At 38.2% G+C, this 27,792-nt stretch overlaps 1 protein-coding gene across 2 annotated transcripts; it reads left to right on the top strand.

Moving 5' to 3' along the window:
* Positions 1 to 311: 311 nt before the first annotated feature.
* Positions 312 to 27,543, top strand: syt2a (synaptotagmin IIa). 2 transcript variants are annotated; one of them, XM_079478387.1, is made up of 9 exons: positions 312 to 806; positions 16,111 to 16,331; positions 16,956 to 17,116; positions 22,572 to 22,700; positions 23,436 to 23,603; positions 24,143 to 24,310; positions 24,661 to 24,778; positions 26,594 to 26,727; positions 26,808 to 27,543. In XM_079478387.1, the coding sequence occupies exons 2-9, from the start codon at positions 16,136 to 16,138 to the stop codon at positions 27,021 to 27,023; spliced, it is 1,290 nt and encodes a 429-aa protein (XP_079334513.1). In that variant the 5' UTR covers positions 312 to 806; positions 16,111 to 16,135; the 3' UTR covers positions 27,024 to 27,543. The 2 variants fall into 2 exon arrangements, with proteins under 2 accessions (XP_079334513.1, XP_079334514.1); XM_079478388.1 differs by having other exon boundaries at positions 484 to 542.
* The last annotated feature ends 249 nt before the right edge of the window (positions 27,544 to 27,792 follow it).

Genomic DNA, 27,792 nt, shown 5'->3' with positions numbered 1-27,792 from the left:
TGAAACCCACTCGAACTGTGTTTGTACAGTCCCGGGGCTGCGTTACGCCAAAAAAAACAACAGGGTGATTTGAGGTCACTAAGTTTGACGTGGAAGGCATAGGAAGTGCTTTATATTGACCCGGGCTGATTTCCCCGCCGTGCGCGAGAGCCGAATAGAAAAGCCGAAAAAAGGAAGCAGGGATGCATGCAGAGCTGTGTGAGCAGAATCTCCAATCAGACGCTTGGGAAGAGGATGGAATTGGAAGGGTGGGGGAAGGAAAAAGAGAGAGAGGGAGTGTGTGTTTGGGGGGGATTTCTCTGTGGGAGAGAGAAAGTGAGCGAGAGCGCAAACAGGAGGAGGGGAGGGCTGTGTGTGTTCGCTGAAGTGAGCGCGTGTGTGCGCGCGTGTGCATTGCTGCAGTAAGGAGTAGAGGGGGGATGACTGCAGTTTCTCGGGCTGATGGAAGAGAGCGTGCCGGAGACGTTCACACGCCGTTGAAACGTTAACCCCTAAGTGCCTCGCTCATTGAGGATTAGGACCGAGGAGAACACCGCAGTCAGGTGTGTGCGGCACTTGAACGTGCTTTTTGCAAAGACGAGGAACCGTGCGGCGCTGGATGGTAGAAAAGATTGTTTGGCGGCACTAGATGGTTTGTGACTTAACCGTGAGCGGTGGAGAGGGAAGCCCATTAGAGTCTGGGTTCTGTGATTAGTGGAGTACTGCAGTGTGATTCATACATTTGTGCTCTGCTGTAACTCTTTTCAAGCGGCAATTCACGTATATGCCGGTGAAAAGTGCCAGTTGGGAGCTCTGAACCGGAGTTGGTGAGTTAAACCGATGTATTAAGTTTTAATCAGCGGTGCTTTGTGTATTCGTTTCATTTGCCGTTTTTAAGGGCTTGTGGGATCCAGCCACTTTATTTTAACTGATCACTGGTCAGTATCCCCTTCGCAACTCATTGAGGCTGGAGTTGCGTGCTGGTCATTGGAAGCTGGTCCCGGAGCTGTGCGAAGGGGCAATGTCAAATGGGCGGTTGGCGATGTCGATGTCCGTGCATGGATGCAGTGTGTCTTCCTCACTGTCCCCCTGACAGCTGCTGTGTTTCCCCAAGGGGGAAAGAGGAACGACACCCTCCTCTGCTTCACCGATCGGAGGCGAGACAATATGCCGCCGCTCTCCGATACAGCTGCTGTAACAGCATATCGCACAGGGAAAGACAATGGAGAGCATTAAAAGAGGTCTGCGGTTGAGTGTAGAGGAGCGAGAGCTATCGTCTGAATGCACTTTGTCATTGGGTTTTAACCTTGTATTATGTAAAGGAACGCTGTGAAGTTCACGTGCGCGGATGCGAAACACTTTTGGGCATTTTAAAAGTGGACATCTGGAAAATGATCCACCAGGAAATGCATGATGCCTGGAGGTTGCTCTTGTTTGGCTGAGGAGACCTAACCGAGTTCTCAGTTATTTCTCAGAAATGCTTGAGCTCTTATTGAAATCTCACAGTTTTGATGGCAGGTGTTGTCTTGGCAGATCTGAGCACAGCTGGATATAGTGTTGAGATCTCCAATGAAGCTCTAGGGGTAGTCCCACATGTGTCTTTAGGGTTTCCCCCCCCCCTATATAGGTGAACAATTTGAGAGGCAGAAGACTTCAGCAAAGGTCTCCATTTATGAGTTAACGATTATATAGGTTGCTAGAAGAATGAAAGGGAACTTCTTTAGATGCTCAGTAGGGCTCTCTCTCTCTCTCTCTCTCTCTCTCTCTCTCTCTCTCTTGGGATTCTCCTGCAGTAGATGGGGGATCACAGGGAGGGGACATTCTCAAGGACGAATGCTGTGTCATCAATGCTTCAGTCTTGAGCTGGAGTACAGCACAGTGTGCTACTGAGTGTAGATATGCTACGGGCAATTCAAAGCCATGTTTAAAGCAAGGTTATTTTCCTGAAATGTAATTTTTGTAAACGTTTCTGTTCATTGAAATCAAAGAAAGGATTGACCTAAAAATGATTGTGAAAAACTTAACTAAAGGGAAAATGTAAATGTTGCCTAGAAAATTAACTGAATTAAGTTTAAAGCACTTAAATTATAATAATAAGCAAAAGTCTTACTAAAACTAAAATAAGAATTAATTAATATTATATGGCAACATAAAAAATTAACAGATAAATTATTAAAATGACAAAAGCATATACATAAATTGCTAAAACTTTAACTAAAATTTACATTAAAATATTTTCTATGAAAATTGTTAAATAAAAATAAAAATAAAATCAAAACTACAATAAATCTTTGAAGTTATATCTGCGTATACACAAAGGAAGATGTTATTTCTCTCAGGTTGCTCTTTCATAACTCACAAGATTTTATGGAGTTCTATGGTCAGCTAGGTGTTTCTCCTAAAAGGGGAAAACTGTTAAAGTAGTATTTTACTTCAAAATTGGCCCCCATTGACGTTCCACAGTAGGACATTTTTTTTATTAAATATGAACGAGAGTGGAATTGGGTCAATTTGATGAGTCTTGTTTGAGTTCATGCTGAGATCTTCAATAATATTGCCTTTTGATTGCGTCGATAACCACGTATGTGGTTATTTGTGTGTTCATTTGGCGTGTAAGATCATACAGTATGTGCGTGATGTGGAATATGATACTGAAGCATTGCGGTTTGTGAAGTTTTATGCAAGAGAGCCTCCATCCAAGACGGTCACCATGTTAGTAGTATGGGGTCAAACCAGAGGAATATTGTAGGGCATAGTTTTTGGTTCACTTAAATACACTTTCACCAAAATGTCTTTCGAGAGATAACAAAGGTACAAATCTGAGTAGTCCATATCATTTCGGCCTTTGAATGTGTTTTGCAATGTTGAGTTATTATAAAAGTCAATTACTTGACAGTATACAATATAGTATGACACATTGCTAATATTCCATTCCCGAAACTCTGAAGGAGTCACAAGTGAGGTATTTCTTTCATAAGACGAATCTGTGAAGCAGGAGGCTTATACAAACGTCACTGTTTATGTATTGCTCCATTACTGTCTAGAGATAATAATGAGTTCTATTTTGTGATTTCCTGAGGGAAGGGATTTTGGGGTGTTTATTTAACTAATGTGATGTTTTCTGTAATTCAATAAAGGTGTTTTGTTTTTTTAGATGCAAAATATTGCTTTTGTTCGTTCCTGTCTGCAATTCTGCCGTTGAACTTCAAAATAACGCGAATGTAGCGATTACATCTGTTTTGTAAATACACTTACAGTCAGTTCTAAAAAGTACGGTGCTTTATAAAAGCTTTCTCTCAGCAGCCAAAGTCTGATACAGCAACCATAAACATCACATCTATCATCTCTTCGTTTCCCATGTGCTCACAGATCACAGTTGTGTGTGATGAAATCTGCTCCATAAGATAAGTAATGGTCAGTACACTGGATCATACTGTAGATGGCAGGAGGACATTATTTTGAAGTAGCCCTTCAGGACTGTGTGGTCAGTTCAGACGGATGCAGAAATATAATATCGCGTCGCAGAGGAATTACTACCCACCGGACTGAACACTGGCACCCTCCCATGAAGAAAACTGGGTTCTTTGGGGGAAGGGAAAATTACTTTTCCAATTCACTATGTTGTCAATTGCTAATCTTTTCTCAGGCAGAAATGAGTATTAGATAACCCTGATCACACGTCGTTACCCGTGATCGAAGTGGAGAGAAGTCATTTTGAGGGGGAAGAGCTTAACGTTTTTGATGAAAGATTATAAGGGCACATTTACTTTTTTAAAATAATGAGGCGCACTGATAAGTCATTTATAAAAAACAATACAATATTCCATTAAAAAGAGGAGATTTGTCAATTTCAATTTTATGGGGACTTTAACCATCAAGACTTACTTGGTCAACTAGGTTCAACAGAGATAGCTTTTAGCACCTTGGCTAGTTGGGTCCTCCAACCAGACTGGCACCAAACCAGAACTCAAACCTAACCTCGGTTCATCATGGATGTTGATGCTGGTTTCAGATAATCCTGTACAAAGGGCTGTCAGGTCAGGTCGATCTTCTCTGTGTCTGTAACGTCTTGTGATGTGACTGTGAGAAAAGCTATTGTTACTAAATGTATCTATCTGATATTTACTAAGCAAATCTTTCAGAATCGGAAATTGCAAAAAAAAAAGATTATCAAAATGTGATACAATCTTAAACTACAGTTTGATGTAATGGTATCAAGGCTTCCATGTAACTGATTTGGTAAATGTTTACCACTTTAAAACAGGGCGTGGTCGTTCTGCTGTCCGCCATGGTGCGGTGAGAACTTATTGCCCTCCAAAAATACAGTTGCTTATTTGGAGAGCCATAGGGGCGGCAATAACTTGAAAGATACAATTTGTAATTAATGAGACATTGCAGCTTTACCCTCAGGGCAAAGCAATGAGGCTAAAACAAGCCTGTGAAACATGTGGAAAGAGTCTGATGTACTTTGTTGTAAGAACATATTATTTGCATTAAGAAAGAAAACCTGATTTCAATTCATTGTTTCTGACATTAATGCACTTATTAATCTGAGATGTGATTTTGCATACAATATGCCTTATGAGCAGTTCTTCAAGAACAAAAATGCCAAACCTCCAGGTTTGTTTGTGCGTCCAGCTTGGCCAAAGTGCCAAAAGAAAGCTCATAAGTGGCAAACACAGAGGCCCACGGGATGTGCAGAAAACGCTCATTTACATCCCACTGAGTTTAATCAGAAAAGCTTCCTGTGGAAATGTTCAACCATGAGTTATGAAATGCCCCGAGACGTGTTTCTAATATGGAGACTGAAGAATTCTCAGTTTCACGGACACTGTGCGGTCTTGTGTCTGTCCTTGTATTCACTGCCAGTTGATTTATATGTACTTAGTTTTTTTTAACCATGGGACTTCTTGTTCCGTTCATTGTTCTGTCCTCTGCTGTAGGTCAGAGATTTTCAATTTAATTCAGTCATGATCGGTGAGGCTCAGCCCTTCAGCATTATCATTATATTACGTTTTCCTGTAAAACATCCCTAAAACAATTGTCATTTTACTTTAGGATTCGATATTATTGGAGCGGTTTCATAAAATACGTTTTAAGTGCTTTAGTTTATACACAATATGCAAATATTCTAATTTAGCCAATCTATACAAAGGCTTGGTCCCATAAGAAAGACAAATTACATCTCATTAATACCTCAATTATTTCTTCTAGACATGAATGAGATTAAATGGAGAACAAACTTGAAGTCTCAAATATTTCTACTGTGAAAAAGTGTAAGAAATCTCCATTGCATGTCTTCAAAATGGAGGTCTCAACAATGTCACAAACTGTGCTCAGATTGGTCAAGTTTGAATTAAAAAAGTCAATGTTATTAAAGATTGTTGAAGATTTTATTGACCAAAATGTAAAGGAATCAAACCCATTATTTTACAGATTATAAGTTCATCTCAAATAGTGAGGTCTTTTGTTAGTATATCTCTAGTTGTACATATGGTTTGGGGGCCACACCAGATAGTAACGACAACTGATTCAAGCTGATTCAAGGAAAGATCTGTTTCAAGTTATATTGTAACCCTCGATAACTCAGTTTGACCCCTATAAAGGTTCAGTTGTTCTGTTGTTGTTCTCAGTTGTTTAGCAGGCAACTCGGCTTTATGTCTTTGATTACATCTTTGATATTAAACTCTTCCTTTGGCAATGGATTTTTCATAACACCGGAAGAAACCACAACGAGATCTCAATATGATCTCAATCATTTCTCATCATGTTTACCCCAATCCAGATTAGTTTACAACCTATATTTATTTAACATCTCCATACTGTTTGTGTATTCTAGCAATGTCTCGTTCTTGATCTCTATTAAGCTATTTTTTGAGAATCATCTGAGACTAAGTTGATACTTAAAAGAAACACAGAAGAGCTCTTCATCCAATCTCCCGAGCTATGAAAGAGCAATACCATTTTCCTTTAGGGTGCCATTTTCTATAAGCAGTAACAAATGTTCTGCTGCGAGTGTCATCCACACAAGCCAACAATTGCATCGGGGGCTTTTTTGTATAGGAGCTGAAGTCATTACCTACACGATTTGTTATGGGTGTAAATTACAGATGTATTATTTATACATTTAATATTGTTGCTCTTTCATTGTACTCACTTATTGGCATGAAATCTTTTCTAGTATTGTACTCTGTGTATTGTGCTTTAGGACCCCCGTGGTCCTGTACATGTACCCCTGCTTTAGCCTTTCATACCGTAAGTGAATGTGACTTCAATTTCCATGATCTTTTCTTTATTTTCATTCTTCCTACTCACATCCATAGTAATGGAATAGCTGAGAGCAGGAAATCAAGCTCAAGTGGAAGATTGGTTGTATTTATTTTCGTTGTGCTTGTTTATATTTGTTCCCGAAATTGAAGTGAGCTGATTGAGGTGGCATTTTGTTTGTTTTTCTGCCGAAAGTCGCTGCATTTCTTTTTTCTTTCTGTCGTATTTGCTTAATGTTGGAACATGTTGTTGCTGTGGTGCAGAGACACAGAAATATGCTCTGCTGGTGAGTCCCCGGTACAGCTCAGTCACAGTAGAATGAATGTGCGCCCTACTTTAAAACAGAAACGTATTCATTGCGCAGATGCTTTTATAAATATTGAGATACAAACCTTTGTGTTTCTACCAAGCTGAGCTATAGGAAGAGTCTTAATATAAGACTTTATATTAAAAAACATGAATCATTTGAATACCTGGAATAACTAGTTGGCATTTAGTGCCTAGACGTAAAATACATTTTTTGTTTTTGTTTCTGTAAATGTGTGGGGTGCAGTTGAAGCAAACGTCTATCTCTCTTTTGCTCTCCCTCTCTCTTTTCCTCTCTCTGACTTAGTGTTTCATTTTCTTGTACAGCGCGGCTAGAGAAAAATATAATTTAATATCAGCACTAAGCCTTCTGCTCATTTATGCCTCTTTAAATATTTACACGGCTACATGGACATATAATATAGCACCTCTGTGTTACAGTAACATTTTAGAATGGGTTGTTTTGTGAAGCCAACGCTGGCATTTCAATAAGGCCGATCTTAAATGAAAAAGTAATGCCATATATATTGAATCCTGACCAGTGTGTGAGCATAGCAAAGTTTCTTATTTAATATATAAATGATCTATATAATTACAGTATAGACGTCTTAAAGGCGCAGCAGCAAAACAAAGTTAGGGTGAAAGTAGCATTTTGAATGCTTTAGTGCAAGTAGTGCAAGTGAAAAACTCATTACTAATGCATCAGATTTACTTTGTTTACTGTTTGTACAAAGTCATTCATAAATAAAAAGGGTTTATTTCTGCCCCGTCAACAGCATGGAATACAATAATTTGAGTGATTTATGGGAGTGATTTTGTTTAAGGGTGAAGTTGGTCAGCCGGAGCCTGCTTGCAATGCTTGTTAATTTAATTGTAGAAATGTAATTAGTGAGAGGTATTGCTCTTAGAGCGAGCAAGAGGCGACCGTTGCTGGGAAAAGCCTCAGGTCTCGAATTGTGCTACTCAGAATCACACACACATCCGGATCTTGTTTCAGGGTTTAAATTGTGACCGAGCTCTTTAAAATCCCTGCCTGTGATGCAACAACGTGCAACTTTGATAAATGATCTGGAAAATGTTTTATTCGTCATAGGCAAAATGAAAAATAAGAGCTTTGATATAAGCTCAATGTGATGCAGGAATAATGCAATTGGCACTTGGCCCATGTTCACATGAGATCTGCTTTTTGGATGATCATATGATCCAACTTGTATTTTTTCATGAATCTGGTTTAGTGTTAAATGAACTTATTATAGTAAGTCCTGAAATGTGTCTTGTGAAATCTTGTGTTGCATTGTGACACCTGGACTTGAACTTGCAAGTGTTATTTTGGACCAAAGGAGCCAAAGGTTTGGATGATTAACCAAGGGACAATGGTTTTACCTGCTGGTAAATGCCACAACTACAATATCCAGATCAAAATGCATAGTTTTTAATTGACAGCCATCTAAATATATCTACAATTACTTATTTGTTTTGTGGAGGGTTCTTCATTATTTCCCCAACAGCGTTTTCAGTCATTGCCAGCATTTTTTATCATATTCACTGTCTGCCCCCCTAATCTTTTTTTCTATAAATGTGCAAACATTTAATAATATGTATAAAAAAACTTGAGAACTTGCTACATTATTTTGTATCAATGCTTGAATGTTGGTAAGTTTAAAAAGAAGCTAAGAAAATATCATTTTTGTCAAAGATTTTCTCTAGATAAAATTCAGTGCGATGATCAAATTCTGAATGATGGTAAAAGCAAAGAGTATTTGCTTGTTTTTGGATACATCTGTACCTGCCCTTTTGAAGAAGTTGCAAAACCGCAACCCCTGCATTGAAACAAAGAAAACATGGAAAGCAATAACTTGTCAATGAAGCGAAAGCATGGTATCATAAATGACAGAAAATCTTGTCAGTGGCTGAAATAGAGTTAAAAGCATGAAATTAACTAGATTTTTGTGAGATGAACTAGGCATTTCTGTCTGTTAGGTGGAAGGGTCATTTGATGTTGCCCCCCCCAAAAAAACCCTGCTTACGTCACCTTCAATGGCATTAAGAAGAAAAAGCAAAATGTAGGTGCCTGTTGAACTCCATTATAAAACTGCCCTCGTATCAAATTTCTCTTTCTGTTTGACAGCTAAAAAACGGCTAAATTCATGACTGGTTTTCAGCCAGCCATTGAAAGCGCTGACCCAACAAGTCTAAAGGAATTATCCTGCTGAGCCACGGCATCGCCGGTCACTGTGTTTCATTTCTCACATCAATGAGCCCATGTTACTGAAAAACCAGCCCGAATTAATCCCTCCATAAAAAAGGAAAGCTGCAAGCTAATGTACATCCACCACTGTAACTGTGTTGTTGTGTTCAGGGCTGAGATGAGGTGAAGGTATTTTGGTAGTTTTCTCACGTTGGGGATAAGGTCCTGGTAGATGGCTGTGGGTAGGGACTTGGAGACAGTAAGGACGCAAGGCCTTGGTCCTTTGACTGTGATGTTTTAAATGATCTGTCAGCTGAGGACAGCTGCAGTTTTTCAGCGAGACACACCCAGGGTTATTTGCCAGGAAGATGCTGATCAGTCTCCTAACCAGAGTTATTAAGTACAAAGAATAAAACTAATTAGACTACAGGTAAAAAGCAGTTGCCTTCTTTTGTTTAGAACTCTTAGCATCTCTCTTCTGTTCACACTCAAATGTTATAAGATTATAATATGTCGTTTTTAAAGGGCTGCTCACCGATTAATCGCATCCAGAATAAAAGTTTGTGTTTACATAATAAATGTCTGTGCACCGTGCATATTCATAAACACATACATGTACACACACATGCATGCAGTACATTTTGGAAATGTTTGCATATATATTTATACATAATTTACATAGGGCTGTCAAAGATTAATCGTGATTAATTGCATCCAGAATAATAGTTTGTGTTTACATAATAGATGTCTGTGCACAGTTCATATTCATAAACACATACATGTACACACACATGCATACAGTACATTTTGGAAATGTTTGCTTATATATTTACACATAATTTAAATAGGGCTGTCAAAGATTAATCGTGATTAATTGCATCCAGAATAATAGTTTGTGTTTACGAATGTGAGTTAGCAACACCCATATATTTACATACCATGGTATACACAGACATCTAATTTTGTCGCAAAGGTATACCTTCATACCACCCAGCCATAAAAGTTTCTGTAATGTAATTCTTCAAGAGTCATCCTATAACATGCTCGGCCTTAGTGTAATAAAGTGATGATTTTACAATTTAGAAATGAGAATGAAATGGATCCGTTGAATTGAGCAGGTTGTGATGTTGTGATGTTTGTGTGGCAGCCTCTTGGTAGCAGTTGCTGTCGTGGTGGAGTTGGAAGGTAAATCTCTTTAGTATTGGGGCGTGCCGAATACAGATAAAGTGCAGTGCTGGATCTTTATACTATAAAAGGGAGGAGCTAAAGTGATCCTGCCAATCTACGTGATGATTAAACTCGTACCAATTGGCTAATATCTAATGATGCCACGCCGGCACAGGAACAAGCGGACATCATGCAGCCATAATAGATGTTATTAAATCACTGTGACATCAGAGGGTGTTGGACTTAAATCAATGTCTAACACAAGCTACAATGTCAAACTTTATTTAAGTCGAATTTTATCCATACAAGGACGCAAAGCAATGCATTTTAGCTTAACTGAGCACAATTGATTCAACAGAGACCACCCACACCACCAAACGTTTGGCAGGAACACAATTAGAGCTACCATGAGTTTTTGTGTTTTGTTTTGCCAGGTTTGTCTTGTGCGTTATAGGCACATATATTGTGTAACACCACATATGTAATGGAGGACGATGATTATTATTCTTTTATTTCTTGGTTTATTTGTGCTATTTCTATTGTGCCCTGGGATGGACAAGCCACCTGTCCAGGTTGTGTCCCAGCTAACATTCATGAGATCGGCTCCAGCGTTTCCCATGATCATGTGCAGGATAAGCACCATAGAAAACGGAAGGATAATTCCATATTTGTTCTTTGTTTTTAATTTGCACCTTGTTTTAAAAACAATGAAGAAATAAATCATCAAATGTGACCCTGGACAACAAAACCAGTCTTATGGGTAAATTTCTATTGATGTATGGTTTGTTATGATAGGATAATATCTGGAGGATCATTATGTATACAATGTATTTTTGGCTTTTACTACAAATATCCCCGTGCTACGTAAGACTGGTTTTGTGATCCAGGGTCACAATTTTCAAACACATGTCAAGATCAAATCCAAAATGCAATAAAAACGTAAGAATTAATGTGTGAATTGGGTCTGTTTTGAAACCCAATTTGGGGTCGTGGTTTAGTTTATTTTGTGACATTATTTTAAATTTGTAAACACGTTTCGTTTTCAAGAAATAATTGACAAATAATTGACCCCTAAATAAGGCTTTATTTACTTTATGCAAAACTTTTCATATTTCATTTCATATTTCACTTTTTTTACCCAGGGTTGACTCAGATTCAGTCCGTCTAGGGATCATTCTGGACTGCAGCATTCTTGAGAAGCAAGAACAGCAGTAAATACAAAGTGTGTGGATTGTATAGAAAGAACTCCCACACGGCACAAGACAAGTTTGGCAGATGCCCTGAAGCAATTATCATTATGGAGTTCAGCACTCATATCCAGTCGGATCGCTGAAGGTTTGATTTGCTCTGCCAAATGAACCAGGTCCATTCTGCTCCTTCTGTTTCTAGATCACTGTTTATTTGTGCCAGCTCAAGCTTTGGGTGAATCAAATGCGTCATTCCAGCCAGAAGGCTGGAATGCAGAAAAACTTTAGTTGAGATGGCAAATTAGTTACATTTGGCATTTTCATTGTTTCATATTGACCGAGTGGAACTGTGCAAATTAAAATCTCATGACAGTGAGACAGGCTGAGTAAATATATTAACAGATCATTTAATTGTAATAAAAATAGAAGTAAGTTGTGTTCATATCACATTTGCGAGCATCGATAAATGTCACATTTGCGACAATCTATAATATGACATTAGCAGTAAATATTCCATCCCCAAATATCACATTTGAGAGCATCAGCAAATATAACAGTCGCAAACATATGGCAATATCACATTTGCGAACATTGGTAAATTTGACTTTTGTGATCATCACTAAATATCACATTTGAGATCATGAGTAAATGTCACATTTGCAACCATTAGTAAGATCACATTTGCACATTGAGTCCAAAGCAAGCGTCTTGAGAGGCGTTTTGACAGATCAGAGACACCGTACACAGGAGCGCCAATTACAAAAAACGCATACGAACATTTCGGACTGCATGTGCATAGACCTTCAGTATCACAATTGACAGTATCAGTAAATACCACAGTTGAGATTATCAATGAATATCACATCTGTGGCCATTAGAGTACATCAGTGGCAGTTGTTGCAGAATCCAGTTGTTTGTATTGCAGATTTAAATTGAGTTCAATGGCTGCCTTTCCTGCGTGCTGTGGTGCAGTTGGGTGATGGAGCAGTGATTTGTGTATAAGAGAAATGAGTTAAAAACACAGTTGCATAAATCTTCATTTATGTAATCATAAGTGTAATAGTTATCCAAATCCAACATTTTCTTTTATTTCTTAAGAACCCAGATTTGCCATGGGTTCCTGCTCATAAATTGACATGCAGGATCTGTCTCAGGTTCAGTCCTCTCTAGTCCACGCTAAAAATCTCATTATTCCTCGACTTTGTTTTCAAAAAGCAGATCTGTTGTATATATACAGTATATATATGTATATGTTTACTTATGTATTTGTAAGTGTGCTGGCAGTGGCACCTATAAAACAGCAGGAGAATGTCAGAGAGCTGTAAAATCACTATGAGAGCACTGAACATAATGGCTCCCGTAAAAAGCAAAGTGTCTGTTGTCCTCTTAGCGGCATGCAGTCACCCCAGAGCAAAGACACGGACACAAGATTCTCATTTACTTCATATCCTCCCTCTCTCTATCTGTATATCTCTATCTCTCTTTTACTGTGTTTCTCTCTCTCTCTCTCTCTCTCTCTCTCTCTCTCTTTCAGTACAAAGCAGGAGGATTAATCTCCATCTCAGGGAGTCCAGTGATCATATCACTGTGTTAAACACACACACAAGACACTCCTGGGTGTGGAAAAAGGTGAGAGGTGGCAAACATTGCCTTCTATTATAATTGAGGTCCGGTTTCAAACATTGTCGGCGACGGGAAAAAATGGGGGCAACGATAAGTACAACTGATTTGCATTTTAGACGTAACATAGCCAGGTGTATACCAAAAAAATCCATTATTTTGTCTAAACTAATTAAATTTATATGAGGAACGAGGTATTCCTGTCCGCCTCTGTCATGAGAATCCAAGCACAAAACGATTTTAAGAAAGCCCATTGGTGCGGGGTTTTATTTTGCCCTTCGCTTTTTGATTGGTTTGTTTGTTCTGTGACTGCACCTTTTTGATGCTTTGATGTTGTGAAGTGTTGTTTTTGAGGGGGGGAGGAGCTTAATGTTTTCGATTAAAGATTACAAGGTCAAATGAATAAAAAAATGATCATTTTGTGCACGGATAAATCATTTATAATAATCACTGCAACACTTAGAACTTTCCTCTTTGATTTCACGGTGACTTTAACTGTTAATTGAATAGGTTGCATCTCTCACCATCTCCAGTTTTGGTATTACGTCTAAAAACATTGATTTCCTGAATGGGGATACTCTGGCTTCTTATTTTAACACTCGTAATTAAAGGTGTTGGACAGTAAGGGCCACTTGTGTTGACAGACGGCACAAAGTCATTTCTCCCAAGCTGCTAATCTGCCTCTTGTTTATTACCTTATGCTCCTTTGGAGGATTAGCAACAATTTGTCTGTAATTTTCTCTCAGGTATTTATTCATTGGGAGCGCCTGAGCCATTTTAACACAATCATTTGTCAACCAGTTGAAATTACCTTGGGATTGTTTAGTCAGCCAATTTCCTTCGATCACAGGTCTCTCTATTTTCACCATGAATAAGTTATATTATATGATTGGACAGCTGTAGGTTGGTCACAAGCTGTTCAAACAAGTGCATTATTTGTCAGTATTTGTCTAATCTAGAAATTGATCCAGACTCTGAGTCATTCTGTAAATATGTTGAAATGGAAGGCATTGCAAGGTCTTCTTGAATCCATGCGGAGGAGGAGTCATTGTTCTGATATTCTTAGGTCTTTGCCTCTGTGTCCTTGCACTGTCCACGGTATTACTTGGTAGAAGAAAGTATGTGGAGGCCAGCGTGTTTTGAGCAGCAGTGATTTATTTGCTGTCTGGAGAATTAAGAACTTTATAATAAATTTAGAAAAGCACATAGGCAAGTTTCACATTCAGCTATATGTTATGAGTTTATCTCTTTGCTTGCGGTGACGCTATGCATTTCACTGTATTATTTGATCGTTTACCACTCTTATGTCATTGTAAGCCTGCATGATATTGTGAAGAATGTTGAACATTGGGTAACACTTCAGTATAGGGGGCAATTCTCACTATTAACTAGTTGTTATTAGCATGCCGATTAATTGCATATTGACTATTTATTAGTACCTATAAATCACATATTCTGGATGACCGTATTCTACATCCCTGATCCTACCCAATAACTAAACCTAATAACTACCATACTAACTATTAATAAGCAACAAATTAAACGTTAATTGGGGAAAAGTCATAGTTAATGGTTTGTTAATAGCGAGAATTGCCCCTATACCGAAGTGTGAACCAACATTGTCCCCCGTTGACTTCCATTATATATTTTCATAATGTCATAGTTTCATATTTTATGAACACAAAACCAGTTCTCAAACATTTCTCCAAATACTGTATCGTCTTTTGTGTTCCACAGAATAAAGAGTCATACACAGGTTTTGAATGACATGAGGATGAATAAATGATGACAGAATATCTAGTTTTGCGTCTGTAATCATTTTGGTAATGTGCTGGGTCTCCATTTGAAATCTTATTTTAGTTCAAGGTTTGTTTTTTAAAACAATCTTTACTTTCACAATTTGTCATGCAGATATATGCATTTTTTCATATTTATTCTCCAAAGATGCTTAATTATTTAATTTAGGGGGGCTCAAGAACTTCCAAGGGTACCTTGTGTTAAGACATAATAAGCAGTAAAATAAGCCAAAAGAACTTAACATCAAGATATGTCTTAGTGGTTATTTTTATCACAAATATAGATCTTTATAACAAGCTCTAGAATATTTCATCGAGAAGAAATTATAAGTTAGGGAACCTTTAAAAACTGCTGTGGACAATAGTGGAGTTATTGGGCTGGTGTAAAATGGAGAGTGGTGGGTGCATTTGTGACTCATTGGCCATTGTTTTCCGTCCCTTTTCATGTTCTCTTTAGTAGAGATCTTCCTGTCGTGTATCTGTGGAAAACTTGACTTACGCAATGTCACATTGCATAACGGCAGCATAGTGCAATTCTGCCATACCCTCTCAGAAAAGGAACGGGTCCTTGAATTATAAAGCGGCTTATCCCGTGAATTTTGTCTGCTTCATTAAATTATTCACGCACTGCAATGGGGACAGACAAGCTCTTACCCGCTGGAGCAGAGAATTGATGCTTGGAAAATGAGAAATCCTTTTTTGTTTGCCTATACCACAGTGTTTTTAATGAAATGGGAGGGCAGAGTCTCCTTTCGTTTAGTTTATCGTTTCTCGTGGAGTGGGTGGCTGACTGGCTTCACAAAGTTGTGTAGAATTTGAAGTGCCACTTTTGTATTTTCAGTAAGCAAAAACTTCAGAGCTGGATGTGAAGCAGGTTAAACTGTTGTTATTTCTTTAAAACATTTACTTTATATTTATACTTATCCTTGAAACTGTCATTAGCTTATTTAATACATTTGTATTAATAATAGTTTACGCCTTGACGTGTCGTACAGTTTGACATGCTAGCATTTCTATGCGTGTTTGTATGCTAATTAAGGTGTTAACAGTTTGTATGACCTCATATTAAAGGTGCAATCCGTAACGTTTGCCTTTATATCGCCCTCTCTGCAACTTAAAATTTTAGTTTACTTTACATATCTTTATGTGGGTTAAGATTAGAGGATGTAAAAGTGACATTTGCTGAAAAATTTTAAAAGTAAAAAGTCTTGATGAAAAGTTTTGCTCTCAAAAAAGGATTTATTTCAACCCAAAACCATTTAAATGAACTGGGGTTTACTTGATGTGAATTCATGTCCACTCTCATTTGTTCACTTATTAATACAATTCAACTTGCTGACAAGTACTAGGTCGCCTTTCACATTATCAGGCATGTTTTGATAGTCAAGAAATCAGACAGGATGTTACATTACGTTGACCGTCATCCCTCCCTCGGTAACTGATTATGTCAGCAACATTTGCATGTTTGATGGGGCGTGTAAGTGATTTCATTCAGTTTCCATTGAGGACGATGTATGTAGCAGAGCCAACGCAACATGGAGTGATTCATTAGCATATCATCACACCCATGTCATCTTAACATTGTTTTTGTCCCATCAAGGTTTCTGTTGGTGTAGCAATCAAGCATGAAGTGGAATTTGTTTAAGAAGAAGCCCGAGGCCATGGTGGGCCCCGAGCCCACCGGCGCCAGCGTCTTGACCATGGCTCCGGTCGTCTCCACATCCGTAGACAACTCTACCGAGCATCAAGGCCCAGTCAGCAAGAATGATGTCTTTGGTGACATCAAAAACAAGTTCCTCAATGAGATGGACAAGCTGCCACGTAAGTGATTGACCAGTGGTGGATTTAAGCAAATCAAGTTGTTTGTATATTATGTTATTTACATAGTATGATCTTTCCTTTTAGGTGTAATTAAATATAAACAATCCAATTGACTTACATTGGCATTACGACCTTTCTGAGAATCATAACTAACTTACAACCACTGTGAACACTTTAGAAACCACCTCATAATGCCTTTGCAACCTTTCTAAAACACCTTAGCAACCATATAGAAACACCCTATGAGAGCTATCTAGCAACACCCTGACAGCACCAGAACGATCTAACAACACCCTAGCAGCTGCCCAACAACTCAAGCAGCAGCTTAACGACACCCTGACAACACCCGAAAAGGTCCAAAAACACTCTAACAACACCCTGAGCTCTTACTTGTGAACTTAAAAAAAAAAAACTTTACACCAAGGTAACCATTGCTTTTCTAGTTTTCATTAGAAAATCCCCAAAGCTATGGCTATGGCTCTTCCCCACATGCGCTGACACTTAAGTTACGATCCCATTCGGTATCGATCGAAGGGTAACCCTCATAGTGGCCCTGATCAAGCAAAATCTGTTTTTTTCCAGCCTATGTTCCAGCATTATTCTTGTCTTTCTTTCACTTTTAAGTGCCTCCCTGGGCCATCATTGCCATCGCTATCGTAGCAGTGGTCCTGATCCTCACCTGCTGTTTCTGCGTCGTTAAAAAGACCTGCCTTAAAAAGAAAAAAGGCAAGAAGGGAAAGAAAGGCAAAGGAGAAATGGGAATGAAGAACATGAAGGAAGGAGAGGTATGACCCCACAACACCATTCATACAGCGCTGCAGCCTTAAAGAGACAGTTCACCCAAAAATGTAATTCTGTCATCATTTACTCACCCTCTTGTCAAAACACGTATGACTTTCTGCAGAACACAAAAGAAGATATTAACAACAGAAAATTGAAGCTTTTCATTACAATACACTATAAAGTGTATTGGAACAATATACTGTAAGGGTGAGTATGTTGACAGAACTAGGGTACTATTTAAACACAAATGTGTAGAGAAAGACAGAAATATTAGCATTTTCCAGACAAAATTCTGCCTGCTATTAAAGACTAATAGGATTGGATGGCGCGTGTATTATGTTTCTATTTAAAAGACTGTTTTTCTACCTCGCAATTTCTTAATATAGCTTCTATGTCATGCAAATGGATGGTTGCTATTCTAGAAAGATTTTTTCCTGCATTTAATATTAATGGATTATAAAATATTCAGCGCTGTACGTCATTTTCTCTTTGACAGTGGGAAAAAAAATGATTCCCGCCTTATCATTTCATTTGCCGTGTTCGTATAATTTGGTTTCAAAAGATTGTGTCTGCTGTAAATCTCACTTGTGTTTTTGTGTTAAAAATGGCACATTTTTAAGAGACGGCACAGTGGAACTAACTCTTTATGTAGGGTGTTATAGATGATAAACTAAAAAGTTGCAATTGTTTTTACTTTCTAATTTTCATGTGGCGAATTAATAATGTTCTACCTTGTAATTGTATAATTTACCATCTGCATAATCTCTTGTATTTGCTGTTTTGTACAAACATGTTCAGGACAGGTTCATTATTTACTATTATCCATAAAAATTCTTCAATAATAACCAATCATTTTGTGATTGGATTCTCAAAAGTTATTTATTTAATTGTTTACGGGATCCATAAATCTGAAGATCATTTATTTTTCATATTTTCCCCACCTTTTTTAGGACATGCTGCAAATAATGAATTTCTTGTTTAGTATTCTTTCTTGTTTTCCAGTAAAGATATTTCAAAATTCTTAAAGATAGATAGAATGACTTGAAAGTGACACAAGACACGTCTAAAACACATTTAAGTGAGTTTATACCTTAAACAAGTATCTGCCAACAGAGTAAGAAAAAAAAATTGACTTAAATTTTACTTCTTTATTAAGTACTTCTTACTTACTTATACTTAGTCTTGTTTTAAGCACAAATGTTTTTCAGAAAAGGTAAAAATATAACAAATGATATTTGATCTGGAAAACAAGAAAAAATACTTAATAAGTGCAGATTGTGCAAATTTGCTTATTTAATTGCTATAAAAATGTTCTTATATTTTCTTATTCACTATACATTGTGACATTTCTTGTTTGACATTGTACAATTTTTTAAAGGTAACCTTCAACTTTTCTTGAAACTGCCTCAGACTTTTGCACCCCGCTGTACGTGTAACAAAATCAAGAGAATTTCGTCATTAGTGGAAAAATGTGTCATTTTTTATACATGTCCATTTATTGTGACTTAATTTCCTTTACTTGATTCTGTCTTCTGTGAGTTCAATCTCTCCCTCTCTCTCCATTTCTTCATCTCCCTATCTCTCCCGCTCTGTGTCTGATATGTGCTCCGTGTATCTTGACTGTGGTGGACCCGGCTAATCACGGTAGGTGTGAAATGGCTTGCAGTACCCCTCTCTGACCGCCTGGTGTAAGCTCAGACCGGGACTTGGGCATTGGAGACTGGCTGAGAATGAGCTTTTACTCGGGTCTTGCGAGCTGCAGGGCTGCTGAGGTTGCTTGAGGGACTAGTTTTGGGGGATTGTTACGGGAGGGCTCGCATTCTACCGGTTTGAAATGCAACCACGAGTAGTACGGGTGAAAATAAGCGATGGCCCTTTAAGAGTGTATGTGCATCTGGTTATGAACTTAAACTTCATCCCTGCTCATGGAGAATACCAATACACCAATCCTCACTAACATGCATGTTGAAAGGGTATGGTTGACGATTTGTCCTCTAAAACCTGCTCCACCTGTCTAATGTCACAAATTGGTCCCATAAAAGTGTATCAGTGTCTAACATTTGATTTGGCAGAACCTTTCTTAACCGGTGACCTCAAAAAGGCAACACACAGACAGGTAAAGACTAGGTGAAGCAGCATTTGAGACAAGGCCCAATGCATGCCCTTCATACAGGCACCAGTGAATGACCACGACTTGACTTGAGAGTAGCTTTTCCGGATGACCCATTGTATGAAAATAAACAAATAATCTTTGTCCTTGCTTTCTAAAATGTGGAGATCCAAAGCATAAAGCCAATGTAACCTCTCACCTGGAGACTTATTGCAATATTTTAGTCTGGTTTTATTACTTTTGAAGGAGTGTGTATGTGTGCGAGTTTAGTGTACTTTCGTAAGGGTCCACTGTCTAATATCCTGCAGAACTGATAAACTTCACCTTTAATAATTCACCGGACCGGGATTTGAAGAAAAGTAAACCGAGTTCTCTGTATATCACGTCATAAAACGTCTTCATGATTGATAGCCAAACAAACCATGAGCCTTTTTCCAACCCACTCTAAAAAGCACACAATCCATTTTTGGAATTGAACAGCAACTAAAAAAAGAATCCAAATCCAAATCAGAAACGGTTAGTCATTACGTTTCTGATTCGACCAGAAACAATCTCTTGCTGTGTTTGATCTCTCCTTCACCGTTTCTTACTTCATCTGCCACCTTTACTAAGATGAATGCGCCGTAACTTAGCATGACTGCCCCTGAATGCTCGATGCAAGTGACTTCAGTTACATACATTAGGAGAACGGCAACACACTTCATATCAGGAATACTGCATTAGTCATTATCCATCATACTCTTTTAATGCAGCATTGCAAGGGTTGTTCTTCTCTATAGCTCTGTTATTTATGCATTTAGCTAGACATATTTCCAGACGTTGCATTTTGTGGCTTGGCATGCATGAATGCATTTTATCGTGTCACTTAAGATATAAGAAATTGTATTTTTTTCTACCGTATGCGTCTTTGAGTGTGTGTTTGTGTGTGTTTTTTTGGGGGGGTGGTGTTACCAGAAAGGACAAATCCTCACCCCCAGCATTTTTTGTTCTTTGTCCTTCTTGTTTTTTTGTGTTTGTGTTTTTTCCCCAAAGCTGAACAAGACTACTTCACTCATGTAAGCAGATATTTGCTGTTTCACTTGCTTTTGAGGCTTCATAAGTTCTACGAAGTGCATTAAGAGTCTCAGAAATGCTTGATCTGACGAAAGGGCTTTAGTAAGGCAGTCTCACATGGATGGGCTTGCTGGGGGGTTAAACTCTGCTTCTTGATCACACCAGTACTGTCTGTCAACACGAGACCAACTGTGTGTGTGTCAAAGAACATTAAGGCTGTACTTTAACTTTAGCAAAGCTTTTGATCTTCTGCATAAATTCTGATCTGCTTATCAGCTTATTGTAGACGAGAACTAAGACACTTAGACAGGATTAAAAAATATTTTAATCGGACGGGCACCCTGGGACTGCAGTTAATTTCCCGTCTTGTGTTTGGCTAGTGTCTAATAATATAGCAATATTTCATTTAATTTACTTTACATAAATATTTATAGCATTATTTCTGCGTCAACATGGAAGGTTTTTATCTTTTTTAATGTTAAATAATTAGCTTTACTAGTTTATGGTCTCCGTTAAAGGGATATTATGTAAAGTCATTATTTAACCATCCACTTGTCATTACAAACCTGTAAGACTTTCTGTCTTCAGTAGAACACAAGAGAAAGTATTTTAAAGAATGCCGATAACCGAAAAACAGCAGTACCCATTCACTTCTATTCTATGGACACAAAACCAATGCAAGTCAATGGAGTATCACTGTTGCTTAGTTACCTACATTCTTCAAAATATATAATTTTGCGATCTGTGAAATCTGTCTTTCAAGTAGAGTAAGACTTAGATCCTCGAAACATGGACGCTGAGGGTGTCAACCTGACTAAAGTAGTTAGGTTCGAGCCTTTAACAAACGATCCTAACAAAGACAATAATTTAATATTATTATATATAAACAGTAGTTTAATGTAAATTTTTTTTGTATATGTAATACTGCAAACTACAAGTTATTTAAGCACACCTTAAATGCATATTGACATTGATCATTACCTGTTATGTTAGGCTTGTTTCTATGGAGCCCCTTTAGGGACATGGTGGTGGAAAAAATATTAGAGCTAAGAGAAACATATTTTTTAAATCTTTCGCGTTATCTCGCAAAACTTTTGCGCTGCCCCAAGAAACATTGCGTTCCTTCAGCGAAACCTTTGCATTCTCTCGCATATATATTTGCGTTTTGTGAGAAGAACGCAATGTTTCTGACAATCTCAATATCAAATTTATTTATAAAGCACTTATTAAAACAACCTCAGGTTGACCAAGGTTGTACAATATCATTTCGCAAAAAAACATACAAACAACAAGAAACAACAAAAACATCACAGAGCATAAATAGAAGTGTAAAGATATGTTCTCGGGGGAACGCAAATGCTTTAAAAAATACTTTTCCCTTCCCTCTCAGATTTTTTCCTCCACCATGTCCCTAAAAGGGCTCCGTATGTTTCCACCATTGAGATATGTGGTTTGAGATACCAGCATTCAACAACTTCAAGATAACTCAGCAAGAGAATATAATGATTGTTCAAGATAACTTCCATCCGTATTTTAAAAAGAGCTCACATTATCTCAATTATTTAGCTCCTTATTCATTCTATTGCATATCAATGTTGTAAACATAAAATATTTGAGGTTATATCTTCGGCTCTTATCATGGTTGATGTTATAAGTTTTAGTTCACACAAACAACAGACATTTCAGTCTATTTTAACTTTGAACTTTGTGAATCCTTGTCTGAAATTAAATCACCAACAGAGGAAATGACAATACAAGTTAATTGATTCATTAAATTATTGTGCCATTGTCATTCTGAAGAACAGCGGGGGGGCTTCATTGTGTCTCAGGTGTATTTCACATCTAAATTTGTATCGTAAAAAATGTATTAGCCTCAGAAGATACATTTGTTCTTTCTTTTCAAAGAACAAAAAACTTAATTCTATATCTTTCCAACCTTTCGAGCATGTGTAAAACCAGTCCTGTAAATTCAGTAGGTCTCCCAGCCATGAACGGGTTTATGAAACCTTTACAAATACACTGCTTCACACATGTCAGATTGAATGTCTTTACCTCCACAAAATAAATGTAGATTGTTGATTCAAATGGTGTCATACAAGGAAAAGCAAAATCAAGTCATGTTGCTTCTAATGTCATCGCTGCCACAGTTACACACAAAAACATCCAGGTGCTTTTACACCTGTCACACTTCAGGTAAGATGGGAACGTGCCCGACACTTGGCGAGCTTCATTTACTTCCTTGGGCTCCGCTCTGATTCCTCCCGTAATGCTTGTGTGTCCCTCTGTCTCTCCAGAAACAGGAAGATGATGATGAAGAAGATATAGACATGGGAATAACCGAAGATAAAGAGGACGAACCCAAAGAGAAGGAAAAGCTGGGAAAACTGCAGTTCTCCTTAGATTATGACTTCTCTGACAACAAGGTTAGGCACATTGTGTTATGACTAAACATTTACTTTGAATGAATTACATGCAGTCCATAATATCTTTAAGTTAAACGAGTATACAAGTATTTCTCTTTAACTTACCAAGATTCACAACTCTAAGTTTATAATAATGATTTATAATTTTAAGTTGTCTGCTTTGGTAATTGGGAAATTGTTAATGTCATTTGACAACACACATAAAGATCACTCTGTTACATGAGCATGCCTGCAGTTTTATGTTTCAAACAGAGAAGGCGATAGAGAGGCACATGTTACAGATTTCAGCATTAATGACGCTATTGGGGCAATTCCAGTGTTGCGGATGTGACAATTTCAGTCAAAACACGAAATATAAACTCATTTACATCTGTTTGTATTTGACTAAATCCCTAATGATAGAGTCGAGACAACCATTAGCAGTTATACCCAAGGTATGACTCTTCATGAAACATAATGGTCATTTTAGTTATATTTTCATTTTTATGTGGCCATTTATGAAAAAATAATGGATGTTCTGAAAGCGGCACTATGAAAAAGTGTGCTTTAAAAATGCTTTGAAAACTTTGAGACACCACATGGGGTTTTAAACCACACAGCTATCGGTATAACCCTGTTAGTTAAATATAATGAATATAGCCTATTGATAATATTTGATATATTAATCTAGCAGAATAGCTCTCATCTTTACAATATTTCAGATTAAAAACAATGAATTGACTTTGTATTATTTAGCTGACAGTAGGTATCCTGCAAGCTGCCGATCTTCTCTCAATGGACAGCGGAGGCACCTCTGACCCGTACGTCAAAGTTTTCATTCTCCCAGACAAGAAGAAGAAGTTTGACACCAAGGTGCACAAGAAAACCCTCAACCCTGTCTTCAATGAAACTTTCAACTTTAAGGTACAAAACACATTTCATGTCAAAGTTTGTGTCATGTTATACATCAGCGTATGTGTTGAAACAGAATTCACTGACAGTCTATGGGAATGTCTCGCCTATATGATCGTCCATCCGGCGTAATCTACAAAGTTCGAGGTGTCATTCAGGTCCAAAGCACAAAAGGCGCAGAATGAGTTGGATAAAAAAGGTTTTTTTTGTTTTCCCTTAACCCAAGTAACCTTTATACTGATACTATAAAATGTATAGCTTGAACACATTGTAAGTCACTTTCAATAAAAGCATGCGGCAAACGCATAAATGTTTTCACAAGTATAGTATTAATGTTACTAGTAGTATCCAGTGTTGTTCAGAGACCTTTGGAGGGATTCGCGCTCCGGTGCGAATGCCGTTCTGAGGTTGGTGTGATTCAGGGAATTCTCCCTTCGTCCGCACTTTGGGGACCAAAAAGGGCACTTTTGGAAGTGGCAGGGGCCCAAGCACGTCACCGCATGCACATGCCTGCTAGTATCTGTCTTTAACAGTAATATTTTTGTGTCTAGATTCCCTTCGCTGAAATGGGTGGGAAGACTTTGGTCATGTCCGTGTACGACTTTGACCGTTTCTCGAAGCACGACGTGATAGGCGAGGTGAAGATTGCCATGAACAAGGTGGACCTGGCCCAGCCCATCGAGCAGTGGAGAGACCTGGATAGTGCTGAGAAAGAAGAGGTGAAGCAGCACTTCATCTGTCATTCTCTTCACGTGAACCAGAGCGAGCAGCTGTCGCTCGGTGATAGTAATTAGAGTTAATGAAGCTGCACTGTTTTACACCATAACATTACATAATGCTTTTCTGCCTCACTATGTGTTTCTGATAAAACACGGAAGTTTTCCTTACCCATAAACAAAGAAAAATCATCTCATATCGATAATTTTTGCTAGACCAGTGTTTGTCAGCCAGGGAGTCCATTAGCACATTTCCAAGGGGATCTCAAGATAAAAATAAGATTTCTTCGTAAAAATACGAAACATAAAAACAGAGAATTATGTAAATTGGAATTTTTCTTTTTACACGACAGCCTGAAAAACTTGGAGATATCTGTATCTCTCTGCGCTACGTACCTACAGCTGGAAAACTCACCATCTGCATCTTGGAAGCTAAGAACCTGAAAAAGATGGATGTTGGAGGACTCTCAGGTACGCACATACGCTGGCTTTTCATTTCTCTGTATCTCTGGAGAGTGGGTGGTAACAAACGACATATAGTTTCCTGACTGCTGCAGAGTGACACACACTCTTCATTAGACTTCATTAGAGTTATATTTAAGTATTCTACACCCATGTGTGTGACCATATAATATCTAGATTCGATCTATCTCTTAAATGGGTTCTGTTTAATATATGCGCTAGATGTGCATATTTTACTCATTGCTTGATTCGTAGATTAATTCATCACGTTTCTGGCAGGCGTGCGCAGCGGGTTCCTGCACCGCAGCGGCGTGTTTGTGTCACAAGTGTGCTTTAGTGCCGGCGGTGGCCATGCAGAACAGATAGCGCTCACGTGCTGACTCTGCAGTCTTCCACGAGTCCCCTTCAGTCCGACCTCAGAGCTGCCATCTTCTGGCTGATCTGGGAACAGTAGCTGTTTCAAACCCTTTGCAGGCATTAATCAAATAGAATAGTAATGGGTGTGAAACATTACAACAGAGTCAAGGGCTATTCTTGAGTGGAATCACAAGTTATTATGGAACAGATCCGGTGTGGCTTAGTAGTTAAAGCAATGGGTTCTATGGATAATACACTTGACTCAAACTGATAAATGCATAGCTTGAATGTGTGGTTAGGTTGGACAAAAACATCTTGCAAATGTTTAAATGTAAGTGACAGTACAAGATGAGCCAATCTAAGTTCTGATCGTCTCGTTTCTTTATTTTGTGTGTTCCCGGTACAGATGGATAGTTTTTCTTAAACTGATAAATAATTACCCGGGAAGCCAAATGTCCATATTTCATAAAAAATTATAAATGTGAATAAATGAATGCATTAAATCAGTGAGTTTTTATTAAAAACCAGAATAATATTTGGCATTGGGTTTTACCGTTAAATAGTTATTTTGAATGCATTAGGGCCCGGTTTCACAGACACGGCTTAGCTTAAACCACGACTACGCCTTTATGTCGCTTTTATAAAAATACCTTAGAAGAAAACATTACTGGTGCATCTCGAGACTGATATCTGCACTGATATATTTGAAGATATTTCTGGCCAAGTTCTATTCAGTTAAGACAGTTCACACAATCATTTTAGTCTGGGACCAGCTTTAAGCCTCGTCTCTGAAACCGGGCCTACAAGAAATGTTTTCTTGGTTTAAGCATAAACTTAAACATAAACAGGATAAGTTTGGTTTTAGTGTTGTCATTTTGCTTCCCAAATAAACTGATCCTGATTTAACAATGTTTAGATGTATGTTTATTTGTTCTGGAAAACAAGACAAAAATACAGAGTTACAATTTTTTTCCTTTAGTTCATATTACTAATAATAATATACAAATATATTATTATTAAATAATTTTGATCTATTCTTCATTTTAATTGATTATATTATTATAATGTATTTGTTCATATTAAACAAAAAGAATACCAACCTGATCTCTTCTGGAATTTGCGACGTGGCTTATTTGTATGAAGTCGTACGTTGTGAATTGTACAAAAACATAGACAAAAGCAATACTGAAGCCCCACCCTAATATGTCACTGGGGCAAAAGCAAATCTAACAAAATAATCGTACAAATTTATTCGAATTAGCCAAAATTAGCCACATCTTAAAAAGGTTAGGTTTGTGCCATGAGATTGTGTTGACAATGCATATGTTTATATCGAAACGTATATAAAAAGTGATTTCCCTCATCTGGAGCTTATGTAAGTGTAAAACAAAATCACACAACATGATTTTAGCTGTAACATCTGTTTAACCATACGTGTTTACATGCATTTATGATAAACCTCAACAGATCCCTACGTCAAGATTCACCTTCTACAAAACGGGAAGCGGCTGAAGAAGAAGAAGACCACAGTGAAGAAGAACACCCTGAATCCCTACTACAACGAATCCTTCAGCTTTGAGATTCCACAGGACCAGATGCAGGTAAAGACACTTTCTTCAGCCATTTAATGTCATATCTAGTCTTCTCTTGTGCAGACCATAACATCAACTCTCCTCCATAGAAAATCCAAGCCGTGGTCACAGTGCTCGACTACGACAAGATCGGCAAGAACGACGCTATCGGGAAGATCTGGGTGAGCAGCAAAGCGCAGGGAACTGCGCTAAAACACTGGTCCGACATGCTGGCCAACCCGCGCCGGCCCATCGCCCAATGGCATCAGCTGAAACCCGAGGAGGATGTAGATGCTGAGTTAGCAGCCCTCAATGCCAAGAAGTAATCCTGCCACATCCCGTTCTCCTTCCTTCCCCCCTCCTCTCCCCACCCACCCCTCCCTCCCTCTCTCTCACTTTTCCGTACTTTCACTTGCACATCACGTCATCTTAACAAATCAGCACTGAATTACAGCCGTAGGTTATCGGACTAGAGACTAAAGGTATTAGAAGAACACAAATCGAGATAGCGGATCAGGGTTGTGTCTGATCCAGCGAGGAAGCCGAACAAAGACTGTTTCGACTACTATCAATGTTCTTCGAGAAAAGCCGGATCTCTGAGGGTCCTGTGGGGAACAACACAGGGTTTAATTCCAGAGGAGAAGCGAGCTCACATTTCAGCACATTTACACTCAAGCATCCAACTGATCATTCCAAATATTTTGCATCGGTGACCAGGGATAGAAAACACTGCCTCTTCCACTGCCTAATTTAAACACATTTCTTCTAGATTCTCTGGTCATCTAGAGTTCTGTTACGTTCGAGTCTGAAAGGACAGTGAGGAATGATTCGTCATTATGAATATAGAAAAATAAACGCAGCAAACATTGGGAAATGGAGAGATGGTTGGACTAGATGCTCCTGACCCATCGAGAAGGAATTATTCAGGGGTCGTCGATTACACTGCCTGCAAACAACCTTTTCTTCCATCCTTCAGTTCGAACGGTCAGCCGGACGGCTGACATCCTAACAAAACCCTGACAAAAAGGAGACAAGCCTTCAAACATCATGATATAAGCAATTCTTAGCTGCCAGGGACGTCTTCCTGTTAGCGTC

This window comes from Barbatula barbatula, assembly GCF_947034865.1.
Source record: "Barbatula barbatula genome assembly, chromosome: 17".
NCBI lineage: Eukaryota > Metazoa > Chordata > Actinopteri > Cypriniformes > Nemacheilidae > Barbatula > Barbatula barbatula.
The sequence above is the reverse complement of the archived record's forward strand: the minus strand, read 5'-3'. Positions and strand labels throughout refer to the sequence as shown.

What these genes read in the sequence shown, in the direction of transcription:
- syt2a (XM_079478387.1), top strand. Translation starts at nt 16,136, where the DNA reads ATGAAGTGGAATTTGTTTAAGAAGAAGCCCGAGGCCATGGTGGGCCCC. An exon ending in AGAACATGAAGGAAGGAGAG is followed by an intron (nt 17,117 to 22,571) that starts GTATGACCCCAC and finishes CTGTCTCTCCAG; the next exon opens with AAACAGGAAGATGATGATGA. An exon ending in TTCCACAGGACCAGATGCAG is followed by an intron (nt 26,728 to 26,807) that starts GTAAAGACACTT and finishes TCTCCTCCATAG; the next exon opens with AAAATCCAAGCCGTGGTCAC.